Genomic DNA, 16,556 nt, shown 5'->3' with positions numbered 1-16,556 from the left:
GCGAACGCCTGCAATTCTTAAATAACGGTTGTGGTAGATGACCCTTTACAAAAAGTGAGAACAAATATGTGACAGTCACATGTTTGGGCTCAGGAAAGCTTTTTCCAATTAGAAATCTCTGCATGGTCATTAAATTAGGATTGCCAGATCCAGTGCAGCACAGCCTCCTAATGCCTTTAAAAGTTTTGTGTGAAAACTTTGGCAATGCAGTTTTTCCCACTGCAGCAGTTCTAGGTTGAAAGAAATTAACACTCTCCTTACAGTTCTTAAAGGCCCCAGAGTCCCATTTCTTACCAAGTATTGCAGCCCTAATTAGAATACTTCTCCTGAAGCTTACTGTCAGCTGGGTGAAATAGGTAAACTTTGAGCACAACAGAAGAAAGGATGGATTTTGCCTTGACGAGTCCCTGTTCTGCTATAGGGTTATCTCCCTGCCAACATGGAGCGGAGGAAACTGACCTTGCAGCGCAAACGAGAGGAGTATTTTGGCTTTATTGAGCAGTATTATGACTCTAGAAATGAGGAACACCATCAAGACACATACCGGCAGGTACCCAAACATTTACTTCATACTGCCTGCCCTCATTGCGTTGCATCCTGGAGGGCTTGGGGATTTCATGAGATGTGACTTCCTTAAGAGTGGCACTCTGAATTTTCCCCAGTAGTTCTGTCCACTATCGTGTTGCATCCATCCTACAGTGTTATGGCACAGTGTGGGTGCAGAGTTTATTGCCAGAAGTGTGCTGATGTAGCACTTGACCTAAACAGCAATTCTCAAGGGAAGTATTGCTCCGGTACTTGAAGTTACCATCAAGCGATTTCCCTAAAGGTTTCATTCCCATGCCAGATGCTCCCCCTTGTTTTCCAAAAGCATGCTGTCATGTGGGCATCATACCTGGTAGGTTGGCATGTTTATTCTGACCTCTGCATTGAAATGTCTGGCCTCTTCCACTGAAGGGTCAGCAAGCAGGTATTGGTGTGGGAGTGGTTGCTGAATGAATCAATGTGTCCTCTGTGTCTTTATTAAAAGTGCTGCTCTGGTTTGGGCCTTGGAAGTACTTCCGCCTTTTATTGTAATTGGGCAAATGAGCTCAAAAATCCCTGTGTGTGTTATAATTTTTTTGTGTGTTTTTCCATCCCTTTCAGATCCATATAGACATTCCACGGACGAATCCCCTCATCCCTCTATTTCAGCAGCCGCTAGTTCAGGAGGTGAGAAGGTTTCTTTCTCTAGCTTTCCCTCATTGTACTTACTAGCCTAGGATGGTGGTGAAAGATCACTTCCTGGAGGTTTCCTTGTAAGGGTCACTCCTCTCATTTTGCTCTGCAGGCAAGCCTGTGGTGAGATCTTGTATAGCTCCTTCCGTTTGTAAGGATGTAAAATACTAAACATTTAAATGATCTCCATTTACTGTTTATATATATTCCTGTAAATGTTCAAGCAGCCAACTTAGTGCATCACCTGTCCCTGACTGCTCACTCCTCTCTTCATGGGGAAGGGGAGGACGTATGGGAGGAATGCATGCCTTGCTCAGAAATGAGAGAGCGACTGCAGTAGCACACTGCAGTCACATACTGAGCAAGCACAGGAACAGGGAAGGAGGTAGTCTGGATTTCTTTCTTTGGACTGCTGAATATATGTATTCCCAGTTGATTGCTTGGACGAACTGCTGCAAGGGCCATGTGCCTTGTCATGTTCCTTTGCCATTGCTCCTTTACATTCCTTTTCTAAGAGGTTGTGTTTGGATTTTGCTCTGTGTCTCTTTCCCCCATCTAGTCAGTTGCTGAAGGTAAGACAAGTTTACTCAGAAGTAAACATTCCAGCCAGTAAAGGATCTAAGAAGTACTCACAAACATCTGTTGTCTGCAAACTTCTGTGTTAGTAGTCAACAAGTAGAGTTCATTCATCCAGTTTAAAATCTTAACGCATCTTTGCACTTGCATGTATGCCAGAACAGTGTATCTTCCACCAACTAGGATAAGCAAGTTACAAGATGTCATCCTGCAAATACACCAAAAGGCTACCGTGAACCCGATGGCTCTTTCAAAAATCCGGGACTCCATAATTGCTTGCATTGTCACAGTGGATGCTTTCCCCATTTCCAGACAACATAGCCTAGCAGCAGTGAATCCAAGTCCCATTACCTTCAGATATTCACTGCTCTCTCTGTTAGGGACTTCACATTCAGAACCTTCAAATAGGCACAACCGCTCAGAGATCCAGCCCCAACTGCAATCACCATAATTGTCAGCCTAACTAGATGGGGTGCTCACTGCCTAATCCTCCTAGCCCAAGGAAAGTGGCCACTGACTGAATTCAATCATAGTATAAATACACTGGAACTCAGGTTGATCAGACTGTGCCTTGAAACTCCCAGTCGAGAGAATACATGTCTTCATAGGATAGGACAAAGTCACAGTCTTTCAAACAGGAATGCTTTCTGCTGTTGCTGCATTGGGTGTGATCTCACACCACAGGGGTGTAACCTCACACTCACAGGGATCTCAGCCCAATAGTAGCAACACCAAGGCCAACTGGCTGAGCCACTAGCATGCGGATTCGGGATATTGGGCCATGAGCCAAAAGGTTTTTCTGAGCCATTGCTCAAGCTGCCACCACTAGAACTTTTGCCTTTCCTGTGAAGAACAACCTCCCAATTTTTTCCTTAAGGTTCAGAACAGTGAGTGCAGGCATATTCAGTCATCCCTGGTCCAAATGCTTGCTATACCTAGCACCCTCTACCTTCCATTGTGAGGGTCTTCAACAAAGCCAAATAAGGGAGGGTAAAATCGTTGCTCTCTGTTGGCCCATTAGACATGGTTCTCGGATCCAATGGCCATGGCAGTTCAGCTTCCGTAGACCCTTCCAATAACATGTAGCATCTCCTTCCAAGACTCTTAACAACAGCTCAAGTCTGACTCGTTTTGTTTCGTTGCCTGTAGCCTGAAAAGTGGGGGGGGGGGGCTAGACTGCTTCTGCTGTTAAATAGTTGTCAACGCACTACTGGCCTCCAGAAGACTCTTCAAATGGGTTCTATGAGGCAGCATGGACGGCATTTACCAGGTAGTGCCATTGCAGTGTATGGATTTCTTAATGGAAAAAAGTGATGCAAGTATTAAACTTTTTCCATAACTCCCTTCCACAATGACTTTATCCAAATATTCTCAAACGATAGGGCACTGCCCTCCCTACTATCAAAAGACCAGGAAAGGGCTCTCCCTCTCCACTCATCCTCAAATCTGATGGTTCCTGAATGGTGCATCCTTCCTCAGCCCTCCTGTGGGTTTTCCCACATGAGACATAACAAGGTCCTCATGACCCTCTACAAAGATCCTCTGGAGTCCATCAAATAGTTACCTCCTCCGGATTCTCTTCCTGGTCACTGTCACCTCAGCCAGAAAAGTACAAGAACTCTGCACTGTCTCCTTAAGAAAGGAGTTCAGCATTTCCACAGAGACTCTGTGGAAGGTGGGGTTGGTTCACAATACCAACGTGAATTCCCTGTTTCATAGAAGCCAAAAGCTAGTGCTCACCTCATTCAGGCCTCATTTAAACCATGCTCATGAGAGGTGATGGCACAGATTGGACAGGAACAGATCTTTTAAATATACATCAGTTGTACAATGGTCTTCTGATGTTGAGACACCTTCTTTGTTCCATTTCATCCCTCATCCATGTGAAGGAAGGTCTTTAGAACTATGATTGCCGGATGGATAAAAGCCTGTGTTTTCGTAACAGAGAACCAGCATATCCTGATTCTTACCAGGGTTGCCACCCACTCCGCCAGGGACACAGCAATCTTGGTAGCCTTTTCCAAAAGCATCCCCTTGGAGATTTTTAGGGCAGCTACCAGGGTCACCACCTACAGATTTGCAAGGCGCGAGAAACTAGATGCTTACGCCTCAACCATTTAGCAGATTGGCGCTTCAGTGAATTCTTCCCTCATAGACTCCTCGGGCATTTCCCACCCAGGATGACATAGCTTTTCAACATTCCTCTCAAGGACATTCTACTCCACTGATGGAAAATGAATCATTGGTTGCACCATGAGGGTTTCTTTTCATTGGAGGGAATCCTCCCCATGGGCATTATGGCCAGAACCTTACTGGGAAATGTAACCTGTTGGTATAATGTGAGGATCATAAACAAAAGCAGTAGACTGCCTTGTATTTAGTTGAGGCATCATTGTCTGCAGTTTTGTCTCCTTCACTCATAGTCTGCCTTTCTTACTGAGACTCAAGGTAAAGTATGCAAAATTTTAAAAAATGCAATATAAGCAGTACAACCAATAATGCAATCAAACTGGATTACAAAGGTAGAGAACATTGCAATAAAAGATACTATTAATACAATGAACAGAGCAATAAAGGCTACCAAACATTTCACATACATTTTTCTATAACCCTATTTCCTTTATGAAAATGCCTTCTGGAATAGTTCTATTTTATACATTCTGTGGAATGATAAATTCATGGGAGCTTTCATGACTATGTCAGGCAGGCCATTCCACCACAACAGAATACTCAGGTGCAGGCAGTTTTTGATCTCACCCATTTGCAGGGTGGCACCTTCAAAAGGCTTTGCTCAGATGAACGTAACCTGGGGCCTCTCAGGAGAGGTGGTCCTGCAGATATATGGGTCCTAGGCCATGAAAGGCTTTGCAGGTGATAACCTGTACCTTGAATTGAGCCCAGAAGCTAACTGGTAACCAATGCCCAGGGGATCTACCACCCACCAGAAATGGAAGTACTGTACAGATATTCAGCACAGCCTTGCCTGTGGCCCATGGTGGAAGGAGTCGCCCTCACAAGGATGCATTTAGAATCTAAGCCACCAATGAAAAGAAGCCCCCACAGTAAGTTCAGTGTCTCATTCACATTGAGTCTGTTGTGTGCAAGGGTTGGTCCAACAGCCCAGAAAAGCTTCATTGGTGTAAATGTGGCCAGCTGTATTTCTGCTTGCATCCAAATGACAGCGTGGTGTGTACTTTGCTTTTCCGCACCATGAAAATGCAGATTACTGTGCTCAGACTAAACTATGAAACCAAGTGTATGCTCGTAGGCTTGTTTTGTAGGAGCATCCTCAGTTTGTATTCTTTGTTCTGGGTGTTATCATGGTGGTAGGATGAGAGTGAAGGGTAGTATGGATCACTCCACATCTCCCTTGCAAAGGCTGTCTGGAAAGGCCATAAGAACAGAACTAGATGTTGGCAGATGCACTGTTGTTGCTTCCCGGGAACGAGGGCGGAATATAAATATGAGAAATAAATAAATAGCCCACCATCTCATTTCCTTCGCTTTTTAGTGATGTCTGATAATATAAAATGCACGATGCAGCGTAATAGCTCCATTTCCTGAGCCCCTTCTTTTTTTATTGGTTGTTGTTTGAAGGTATGGATAAACTTGAAATGTAGTGATATATTTTGCATTGGTAGCTATTAGGGAAAAGAAAATAATTCCAGAAGGGTAGCCATGTTAGTCTGTCGTAGGATGATTACACAGGTGTCCAGAAGTATCTTAAACGCTAACAGCACTTATGTTAGCCTAAGCTTTTGTGCTCATTTCCTCACATGCATAGAAGTCCATTAGGTTTAAATACCCAGCAGAAGGCGAAGAAGAATGTTACAAGAGAGGCTGGTGTAAAACAAAATCTGATCACAACAGAAATCAGTTTACCCAGAGTAGGTACGAGACATTCCTAAACAACAACAAAGTAGAATAATCATGAAATCTAATTCAGGTTGCAATGACTTAATGGGTGTGTGTGGGGGAATCTAAGGGGTGGGATGTGTGAGATACTAGCTCCTACAGCAAACTAAGAATCTAAGGTCCCTGTGAAGCCTGGGGTAGGGGTGGTTACATTGTCTTGATTTTTGTGGATGAATTCTAAATCAGGTCTGATGCGTTGGATCTCACTGTGAAGTTGTTTTGAAAGTAAACAATAAATTGCCACAGGATGTCCTGGTAGGTTGAAATGTTCCTCTGCTGGTTCCTGAACACTGTAACTGTTAGACTAGTATCCATTTATTCTTTTGTGTAGGAATTGTCCTGTTTGCCCAATATAGAGACTAGAAGGACAGCATGTATTAAATTGGAGGATGAGCAAGCGGGTGAGTCCAAGATGGTATGACTGATATTATTAGGACCTGTAACAGTGTTTGAATGTACGCAGGGGCAAAATTGGCTAAGTACTGTTGCAGGGTTTGGTTGCTGGGTTTGTTAGGTGAGCCATGGTTGTTGGAGAGAAGCTGTATTCGTTTCGAAAGCTGGTTGTAGGCAAGAAAAGATCTGCCACCCAACTGAGCCTGCTACAAGACGGGCCCAAACATTGTCACCTACAGCCAGCTACTTAAACCAGTCCAGTACATCACCAGGGACTTGCAACCCATTCTGAATAAAGATACGTCTTTCTCACAGGCCTTGGATCTACATAGGATCCAATGCAAAAGTACTATTCATTCACAAATTCCAGACAATGCCCGTCGGGGGCGGGGGGGCTTAACAAGGATCTTGGTTTCCTAACTCACTATAGTTGCTAATATTTTACAAAAGCTTATGTTGAACTTATTATTAGTCTTTAAGGTGCTACTTGACTCCTGTATAATTAAGATACAGCAGAAGATACAGGGCTACTATTTTGGGTAGCAACCATAAAGCCTTAAATACACTTAAATGTGGCTGAAGTTTCATAAGAATAGACATTCTTCCCTGTATATTAAAAAATGAACAGCCAAGAGAGTGGGCAGCTGAATCCTGTTATTTCAGTTTTTCCTATTTAAAATCTGTTAGATATTGATATTTCTGCTGCATTTAATTACATTTAGCTATTTGCAAAACGCTGACATTTTCTAATATAGCAGGACTGTGTTTGATTTCTGTAGGTGTCTTGTGACAAGTGACTGGGAATGGTAGCATTTAACTTGGTTTCTTCTAGGAAATCTAACAAAAATTAATGACCTGTTAGACCAGTTGCCCTATGCACATATGGCAAGAAATCATCCCGTTAGCGTTCTGTATAGCATAATAGTGGATAAATCCTCATTGTAGCAGCGTCATTTGTCTAAGTCCATGTAGCTTGTTAATGGCAGAGCCAAGCATATGAGAGAACTTCTGTCTAGACCAGACAGAACTGTACAATTTACAGAAAACCAAGAATTAATTACAAAAAGTTGATTTTGCGGAATAGCTCAAAATTCTTCTTTGAGTCTAATCCTCTTGAATATTTACTTATGCCTGCAGATCATGCATTTTCAGTCAAGTCTGAATGCACTTAATCCATTCCAGGGGTTGTATATGTAGCAAGGAGGAGCAATGTGCTATTAAGAGCCAGTAGCTGATTGAGTGCTGGAATTTATGATAAGTAATTCAGGGACTTCTAAAGCCATGCAACCATAAAAGTTAGATTCTTTTCTTCAGATTTCTAAAGCACAGAAGCTCACGATCAGTTCCATAAAGAAATGCCTAGCAAGAGCCTGTGTTGTCAGCCTTGGCAATAAATGGCCCATGACTGTTCTGAGATCTAGATGAGACCAACTATCACATTGTGTTTCTTAGTGGGGGAGGGGGGATGGATTCTTGAAAATTTTAATTTTCTCTTAAAAGCCCCCTTCCCCCCGCCAGGTTTTTGGCTCTTCACTGTTGACGTGTTTCAAAAACACATGGCTATAGCTACAGCAAAATCTCCAGAATTCAGACTGTCTCTCTAGTTTGCCTTGTGTGACTGCCAGTTCCTTATTGTAGCTTCTTGATATATTAAACAGAAATCCAGAAACAGAGGTATACTTAATAGGTCTGCTCTGGATATACACTTCATACTGTATTTACTCAAAAGGAAGAAGCCCCCCCCCAAAAAAAGAGGAGGTTATACATAAAAACAGATAACCCAGAATGTAAAACTCCTCCTAAAAAAGGTAGCAGTATAAACAAAACAAACATATAATAATCAATATACAATAATGACTTTCACTTTTTGTACTTCGTTCCATTGTAACTATTCACGAGTAGTATGGGATCACTGTTTCAAATTTTAAAAGACAAGAGGCTGGCTTTTTAACCCCACCCCACCCTTACCAAGAGTCAGACTACTAGACAAAGGCTCAGATAAACTGACCAACATGCAGTGCAATCCTAAACAGAATTAGACCCTCCTAAATCCAGTGAAGTCAATGGGTTTGGAAGGGTGTAACTCTGCTTATGAATACACCGTTAAACCCCTCCCACCAGTTACAATTCTTTCTGTAGGCTAGAGTCACACTTTTCCAACAGAAAGTGTTATATCTCTAATCCAGAAGGACATTTAAACTTCTCTCCTTGCCTAATCCTTAACATTTGCCAGACAAGGAGCTGCAGTTTCTGAAGCCAGGCAGTGAGTCCACCTGACTCCTCTGTCTCCCTGAAACTCAAAGCAGCTTGAAAGGCAGTCTGTGCAGACGCAGGGTCATTTCTACTGCCAATCCTCTGCTGGTGACTGAGTTGGCACACTTTCTCCAAACCTCTCCTGCTCTCCCCCATGTGCAGCTAGTGACCTCCCACACTTCGTGGATCTGTATACCCAAGTGGAAGACCTCTTCCTTTTGAGTAAATACAGTACATCGGAGGTGAGTTCTGAGCAATGAAATCTTGTGTTAGAAAAAAAAATGCTGCTAGTCTTTAATATGCCACTGGACTTCTGTTTGGTTTGGCTGCACGGACGAATAGGATTACCCTATTAGTCTTGTTACAGTGTTACTGCCCCTTCCTTAGGCATGCCTCTCCTCAAATTATGATGGAACGTTCTTCTACAGAACAAGCACACAAATACAAGGTTCAGAATAAATCAAATGGAGGAAGCAACATATAGAGGGGTTGTACCACATTCCCAGGAGTGATTGTTGCCATGCTGTGTTCACATTAATTGCCACCAAGCAACGGCGTGACAAGGCAGTTTGTATTAGTTCCCCACTGCAAGGCTGTGATAGCAGGGTTGCTTCGCGTGTGAGGGGTGTGTGTATGTGCGGGGGGGGGGGGCTCTCAAAGTGTGAACCAGGGTTTTTTAGGAAACACCAAGTGTTTGGGAGTGGGGTAGAGATTGATTAGCATAGAAGACAGGGAAACTTTGATATAATTTTAATAGGGTATGCTATCTGCAGTTGCTTCCATGTTCTTTTAACAGTGTTGTATCAGGTTGCCTTACGTGCCAAGAATGAGTGTTGAAGTCTTTTGATATATATTTTGAAATGCAAACCTGTTTAAATCGTTGAAAAGGGAGTCCATTAATGTTTAGTGAAATCTGCAAAACCAAACAAACAAAACCTGGCCCAGCTTAGTATATGCTTACCAGTGGCATCATTATAGCATTCTTCGATTTCTTATTGCAAAATGTTAAATATACTAGCAAGCTGCCTAATCTAGCCAAGAGGTTTGGTAACTGAAAGCTATTATAATTGGCGGCCAAGAACAAAGCTGTGGTTTGAAATGAGATTTGTACATGTCACTTTTATATAGGGGGAAAAAAATCTTGGGTAAAAGGTTCACCTGTTGCGCACACACGCATGGCCAAGCTGGTAAATGGTGTCCTGAATAGCCTTTTATTTGAACAATGTCTCGCGTTGCTCCGTTCCAGTTTTGTTCCTTTCAATCAAGATCATCAGCAAGACAGAGATTTCAAGAAAAGGCAAATAAATGACAGACACACGCACAACCCTCTGTGGGGCATTTAGGGACAGAATCATGGCCAGAAATTTTGTGATGGTGGCACCGAATGTAGCTCCTCCAGCATATGAAGAATTGGTGCAAGAGAGCAAAAACTTAAATACAGATAATCTACAATGGAGATAATCTACAGTGGTTACATTTAAGTTACTTAGTTTTAATATTAATACAATTAAGTGGTAAGCGCTTGTCAGTTGTCCTAGTAACTTTAGTTGTCATTGTCTAGGACACTGGAGGAATAGAGTGGTGTTTCTTAACAACTGGGTGAAACGTTGCCTGTGTATTTGTTTCTTTATCCTTAGAATGGGTAGGAACTGCTTATGTAAAAGAAGTTAGTCCTGGTCCGGTGCTCTTGCTTTATGGTAACGTTCTCCACAGAAACAGGGAAGTACAAAGGCCTGTAGTGCTCTGCCTCTTACTCTGAGGACATAGTGAAAATGAACTTGGGAGGTTACTAAACAGTAAAGGTTAAGTATCCCTTAGCTGGACGTCCTAAAACTGGAATGACTTGAAAACCAGCAGTTTTGAGCCAGGGTGGATAAAAACCAATGATTTTTTTTTTTACATTAAAAACCAGATTTTTGACATTTAAATTAGATTTTTTTTTAATAAAACACTTTTTGAGGGGAAATCTATCAATATATAGTTTTCTATTTAAGACACATTATAGTCCAAAGGTTATTCTTCTTGAAATAAGGATTTGTTTTTAATTATTTCGCGTGAGGCTGTATACATTTTTTTGGTAAATGAATTGCATTAATCCATTCTTCCAGAGGGTTCTGTATGATTATTTTAGGCAGTTTTTCTGTCTAGAAGATATTATCACAGATGCTTGGTTTTCATTTCTCAAAATAGTGCTTTGTGTCTGCAGAGATAACACGGCTCTTCTTCACAGCAAAAATGTTATAAAATACACAGAGTTGAGAAAATGACCTTAATCCCATTGTTCCTTTGCAAATCGATGTACGCAGACTCAACCTCTTACCTCTTAAGTGCTAAGTTTCAAGAAGTTCACTGAATAGAAGATTGTTTGGAATGGAATAGATCTGCACAAGGAGCCAAGTGAGGAGGGAGAAAACCATGATTTAAATCTAGTATTGTGTGTGTAAAGTGCCGTCAAGTCGCAGCCGACTTATGGCAACTCTTTTTGGGGTTTTCATGGCAAGAGACTAACAGAGGTGGTTTGCCAGTGCCTTCCTCTGCACAGCAACCCTGGACTTCCTTGGTGGTCTCCCATCCAAATACTAACCAGGGCTGACCCTGCTTAGCTTCTGAGATCTGACGAGATCAAGCTAGCCTGGGCCATCCAGGTCAGGGCAAATCTAGTGTTACTGACTAATAATTTAAATTGTGATTTAAATCGATTTGATTTAAATCAAATCCACCCTGTTCTGAGCCAACATGCAGGCAGGCCCTCAGCAGCTCACCAAGCACCTCTCACCTTTGCTTTCTGATGGTTCAGTGTACACAAAATTGTTTAAAATATTGTTTTAAGTTACATTAAGGCTATGTGTATAAAGTGTATATAGCACATATATAAAACATAAATGAACTTAATGTTTAGACTTGGGTCCCATCCCCAAGATATCTCATTATGTATATGCAGATATTCCAAAATATGGAAAGATCCGAAATATGGAACACTTCTGGTCCCAAGCATTCCGGATAAGGGATGCTCAACCTGTATGTTGTTTCCCTAAGCTACCTCTGGTTTGCCTCTGTCTTTGTGCAGTTAATTATTTTCAGTGCAGAACGCTGACATCAGATAGGTCTGATAACTTAAGCCTTTACTTAGACCGTGTCTAGGACCCCATGTTGGGTCTTATCTGAGGCCCCATGTTCATTTCATGCTGAGTTTTCCTGCACTGTGTATTTCTGTCTGTTGGCACCCTTTTCTCGGGATGGCTGGGCCTCCTGTGCCCTTTCTTCATTCCCCAGCACTCATCAGACTTCCTACTCTGGCTCTCCTCTGGGCATGGCTAACTTAAGCACCTGGCTTTCCTTCTTCCTCTCTAGATCTTTGAAAGAATCCTGTTTATTTGGGCCATTCGACACCCAGCCAGCGGCTACGTGCAGGGGATTAATGACCTGGTCACTCCATTCTTTGTCGTGTTCCTCTCTGAATATGTTGGTAAGCGATGTTTAATGGCTGCAGTGTGTTATTACCCTTGCTGTTGAATGCTCAAATTGTCATCAGATAAGCTTTATCATGCCAGAAATGCTTTGCCGTTGGCTGTTGTATGAAGCTAGAATGCATATTAATCTATTTCCACTTTTCTCCTGGACTAGCTTTTGTCAGTAGCATACAGTACTTAAAATTGCAAGTAGGTATGGTTTTGCATTCATATTTAGCGGTAGCAAAACGAGCCATTTGAGACTAAAAGTCAGTAGTCATGGCTAGGGTGGTGACAAAATATTTAAATTCTGTGCTGAGGAGACTAACATTTTGCAATTAGGGCATTATGCAAGTCACACACACATTTGTTTTATTAATGGAAAGGCCTGCCCATCTCCTGTAACTTTTAGTAAGGTTACAGGATGGAACTATGGCTAAGATTATTTATCACATTTATGTTGTGAACAGTTTTATGTTCTGGAACACATAGGGGTTATCTATCAGTTCAGTAGCCTTGTGTGATAAATCGGTCACCATGATCTGACTTGGGAGCAAATTTTCTTTTCTTTTTTCACCTCTAAAGGCTTAGAATAGGAACTGCAAATCAAAGACTAGATGGCCATCTGTCAGCAATGCTGATTGTATGACCTTAGACAGTTCATGAGAGGCAGTTCATGAGAGGGAGGGCATCTTGGGCATCTTCTGGGCATGGAGTAGGGGTCACTGGGTGTGTGGGGGGGAGGTAGTTGTGAAATTCCTGCATTGTCAGGGGGTTGGACTAGATGACCCTGGTGGTCCCTTCCAACTCTATGATTCTATTCTATTCTGTTCCTCTATACATCTGTAAGAAGTAAGCTGGTTAAGAGATATTAAGGCAACTAAGCCAGAACTGTACCAACACTTTTTTGTTCAATATCAGCTTCACCTATATATGCCTGTCATTTGCTGCTGTGGTTACTATTGTGCCTACCTTCCGTGCTAACTGGGCACTGTAACTGTACTGTACTTCAGACAATTACGCACATTGCTTACGTTGTGGAGATGTGTGAGCATAAATTAAACAGGATAAGGGTATACTCCATTGAAACAATGGCAATGGTGGGGATCATGACTTGATTACAGTAGGGGTTAGGTAGTCCATCCTGGTTGCAAAATAATGCAGTTAGCAAAATGGAGGAAGAAATGTGATGAATCTGGAAAGGCTGATGTTTGGTATGTAGGTAAGAGTTCTATGCAGGAAAAGCTATGCGTTCTACCCAGAAGAGCATACATATCCCTCCCAGTCTAGTTTTAGTCTTACGCAGTCACTGCTGTCGCCTTTCTTAGATCCCCTACTAAAAATTGACCTTCTGTGGAATCTGACAAGTATATTATTTTAACCAAATTTAAAGCAAATATCTTGCTCATTGTTGAGCTGGGCTTGGAATTCACAGCTAAGAGTGTAATAGGCCAACAAGTTCCAGTGCAAAGTATAGCCCAGGTTGAAAAGTAATTGGCTGTTTGGGCCTATGGGGTAATACAGGTGGTGGTCCATTCTCCTCCCCCCTTTTTAAAAAAAATCCAGATTGCATCTGGGGTTAGTTTTTTACTAGTTCTGTGTTTTTTGAACTTTTACCACTTCATATTTGCAGTGTTCCTCTGGAAGGACTTGAAGGGTACTAAGCACATGAGCTGAAATTCAAAACACCATTCCTCTCAGTACTGGAAAACAGCTCTCCCTTCACTCTTCCAGGCAAGAAGCATCTCACTTTTAAAGTCTGAGCTTGTTTCATTTTCTCTCTGCTGCCTGTTGCCTAGAATTGTACGGTATTATAGATACTAAAGGCTGGTGTCCCTCTTTTGGGTTGTGGAACATCAGTACCTGGAGCTACTGTATCCCATTACAAACATCCTTAAATAGCTGTTTGTTATCTATAGTTTGAGCTTTTTCTGTACATACCTGCCCCCCTAATAGCACATTCTACAGCATAAATAACAGGGTCAGCAAGCCTGCAGGGGCTCCCAAGGGAAGCATTTGTGTGGGAAAGGGTTCCTTTGTTTCGAGGTAGGAGTTCTTAAGAGATTATCTCCAAATGAACTCTTGCTCATGCATTTGTGCTGACACCCGTGCCTCTTAATATTGGATTTACGGGTCTCTCCCATAGCATCCATGCTCAGTGATAGATTAACCTTGGTCTGCAAGATCATTGCCATTCATTAACCCCTCTTCGGTAAGTGCAAGTTTTACATTTCCAGCCAGTGTCCTCAGCGTATTTTGAGGGCAATTGAGAAACATCCCCCAAAGTGGTCTGGTACTCTGTTCATATATCTGTCCAATCAAAACTCATAGAGACTCCTTCAGGGACTCTATGAGGGTTTGGAGTATTTGCAATTGGAAAACATACCAAGGAGCTTCACTCTACATAGAAGGGTTATGGGCTTATTAAATTGTCCACAGATATTAGGAATTGTACCGTTACATAAATTATACATTTCACTTTGAAATTGGAATGACCCGGTGGATATGTTATCTCAAAAGAATATTGAAGAGCTGGAAAAGGTACAGAACTGGACAACTGAATCATTCTTTTTCATCCCCTATTGCAAAAGTTGGTTCACACCCAACAGTTGATCTAGCATCTTTCTTCTTTTGTTACTTCCATAGGACATTGCTCTTGGTTGCTCCCACCTGTTTGAATAAATGTCTGCTGGATTCCCAGTGGTTCGCCAGGTCAATGAAACGTTATAAGTTCTGCCCTCTCCCCATTTCTTCCTTCCTTTGTATGTTCTCTTCCCAGGGTGTTCAGTGTTGCCTGCCTGCATAGACTCAGCTGCCTTCATGAGTTGGCAAAGCACTTGAGCACTTCTGGGACTCTGCCAGTGACAGATCTATATATTGAGTGTCTGCCATGTCGATCAGATTAATGATTTCAACTGATCATTGCTGAGAACTGCTTGTTTTAGCGGGTAGCATCTGACAGAATACTTTGTGGGAGTTGTCGGTGCTATGTCTGTAGCTGTTCAGTGTAGGGCTGTTGAAAAAAATTCGGTAAAGTTTGGCTTCGGCAAAATTCGGCCCTTTTTAATTCGGGACGTGCCGAAGTCCGAACTCCCCCGCTTCGGATCCGCGAAATTCGGCATGAGATCCGGAGTTCGGGGGAAAATTCGGCCGGGTCTTTGAAGTCCTGGGCGCCACCTGCCCAGGCGGCGCCCACCACTTCAAACCGAGAGTCGGGAAGGGGGCGGGGGTCTTTAAAGAGCCCCCTCCCGCGGGCCTTCACGGGGCTTCCATGAAGGCGCGTGGGGGGCGCTTTAAACAGATCTACGCCCTCCAACTGGAAGGCGCAGATCTGTTTAAAGCGCCCCCTGCCCGGCTTCAGGGAAAGTGGGTGGTGGGTCTTTAAAGGCGGGAAAAGGCAGGTTCGGGAACACTGAACCTGCCAATTTATTCAGCGATCGCCTCGAATTTGCTGAATTCAGGGCGTCGTTTTCCCGCCTTTTTTCAGTTCGGATCCATCCAAAAAACCCCGAATTGCAGAAAATTCAGCTGTTTTTTTGGTTCAGACGAACCGAATCGACAGCCCTAGTTCAGTGTCCTACAGGTGGAGTGAGGACAGGTCCCCAAATGGCACATTTCCTGAGGGGTCAATCAGAATAGATTTTAAGGCGATGCCTTATAGTAGCACGTCCAAGTAGTGGTCTAAAGTATAGTCTGTTACGCTCATCAAAAGCAGGCAGGCACTTTGGGGTGTGTGTATGTTTTGTGGGACACAAATAATCTCTAAGTGCCTCTTAAAAATGTGCCTTAGTCTAACAGCATGTTATTTCATTCCATTCAGTCTTACTGATTTTGATGAGACAGCAAAGATTGTCTGTGATGTTTTTTCAAAGCCACTAGAGCGCTTTCAGAATTGGTTTTGACAAGCCGAACACAGTTGGGAAACATAATAACCCGTTGATGCATCTTGTGGACATCATTGGTGCACGGGCCTAGTTGACCTGGTCACCGATTTCTGTAAATTTCCTGAATAGCAATGGATCTGCCTTTGTACAATGGTAATATTGTGTGGTCAGAGAGTAGGAAAGGCAAATAATGGAAAATATTCTGTACAGTCAAAAGTATAAGTAAGAATACTATTGACGATCTAAAAAGCCATCAAGGAGATCTCACACAAAGTTGTCTTGGGAAGAGAAACATATTTTGAGTCAGTCCCATCTTTGATGTGTGAGAGACTCTCGTCTTTGGACATTACTGCCAACTGTGCATTTTTTACCTTCCAGTGGTAAATGGCTCTAACTACATCAGTGCGTAGGCATTCTAGAAACAGGTTTTTCTTAATTTATATTTGTCTAGCTCTTCTCGTACACTTAGTCTGTCAGCCTCCTGGTGGAGTAAGTTTTGCTACTTCTATTGCAACCTTCTCCCAATACATTTATCTTGGGTCATGGCCAGATGGCAAACAAATGTGATGGCATAGCAAGCTGGCACATGTGTGAAATAAAGGAAGCCAGCAAAGTGGTTATCTTTAAAATGCAGCGTGTGTGTGTGGGCAGTTACAGCACAGATAGTGGATCTGTGCCCAGTAAGGCAGGAAAAATACAGCCTTTCCTTTTGGCAGGGCCCTGCATGTCTTAGCCAGCACTTGTATTCTCAGCCATGAGCTCAGCTATACTTCTGGTTTAAATGAATTCCACTTGCTTGTTACCAGTACTGTCGCCAGGCTTATTGGTGGAATCCCACTCCAAAGAATTCTGTTCTTCCCAACAGCCA

The 16,556-nt window shown here is 42.6% G+C and overlaps 1 protein-coding gene across 1 annotated transcript in view; it reads left to right on the top strand.

The window, feature by feature from the left end:
- The window catches only part of TBC1D22B (TBC1 domain family member 22B), a 51,708-nt gene that overhangs the window by 12,333 nt on the left and 22,819 nt on the right, over nucleotides 1–16,556 (top strand). Inside the window, exons 6-8 of the mRNA XM_056844250.1 lie at nucleotides 422–550; nucleotides 1,147–1,212; nucleotides 11,707–11,821. Of these exons, the coding sequence (XP_056700228.1) occupies nucleotides 422–550; nucleotides 1,147–1,212; nucleotides 11,707–11,821 (310 nt within the window). The remainder of the gene's footprint in view (nucleotides 1–421; nucleotides 551–1,146; nucleotides 1,213–11,706; nucleotides 11,822–16,556) is intronic.

This window comes from Euleptes europaea, chromosome 2 (genome assembly GCF_029931775.1).
Source record: "Euleptes europaea isolate rEulEur1 chromosome 2, rEulEur1.hap1, whole genome shotgun sequence".
NCBI classification, from domain to species: domain Eukaryota; kingdom Metazoa; phylum Chordata; class Lepidosauria; order Squamata; family Sphaerodactylidae; genus Euleptes; species Euleptes europaea.
This window is presented reverse-complemented; position numbering and strand designations above follow the sequence as displayed.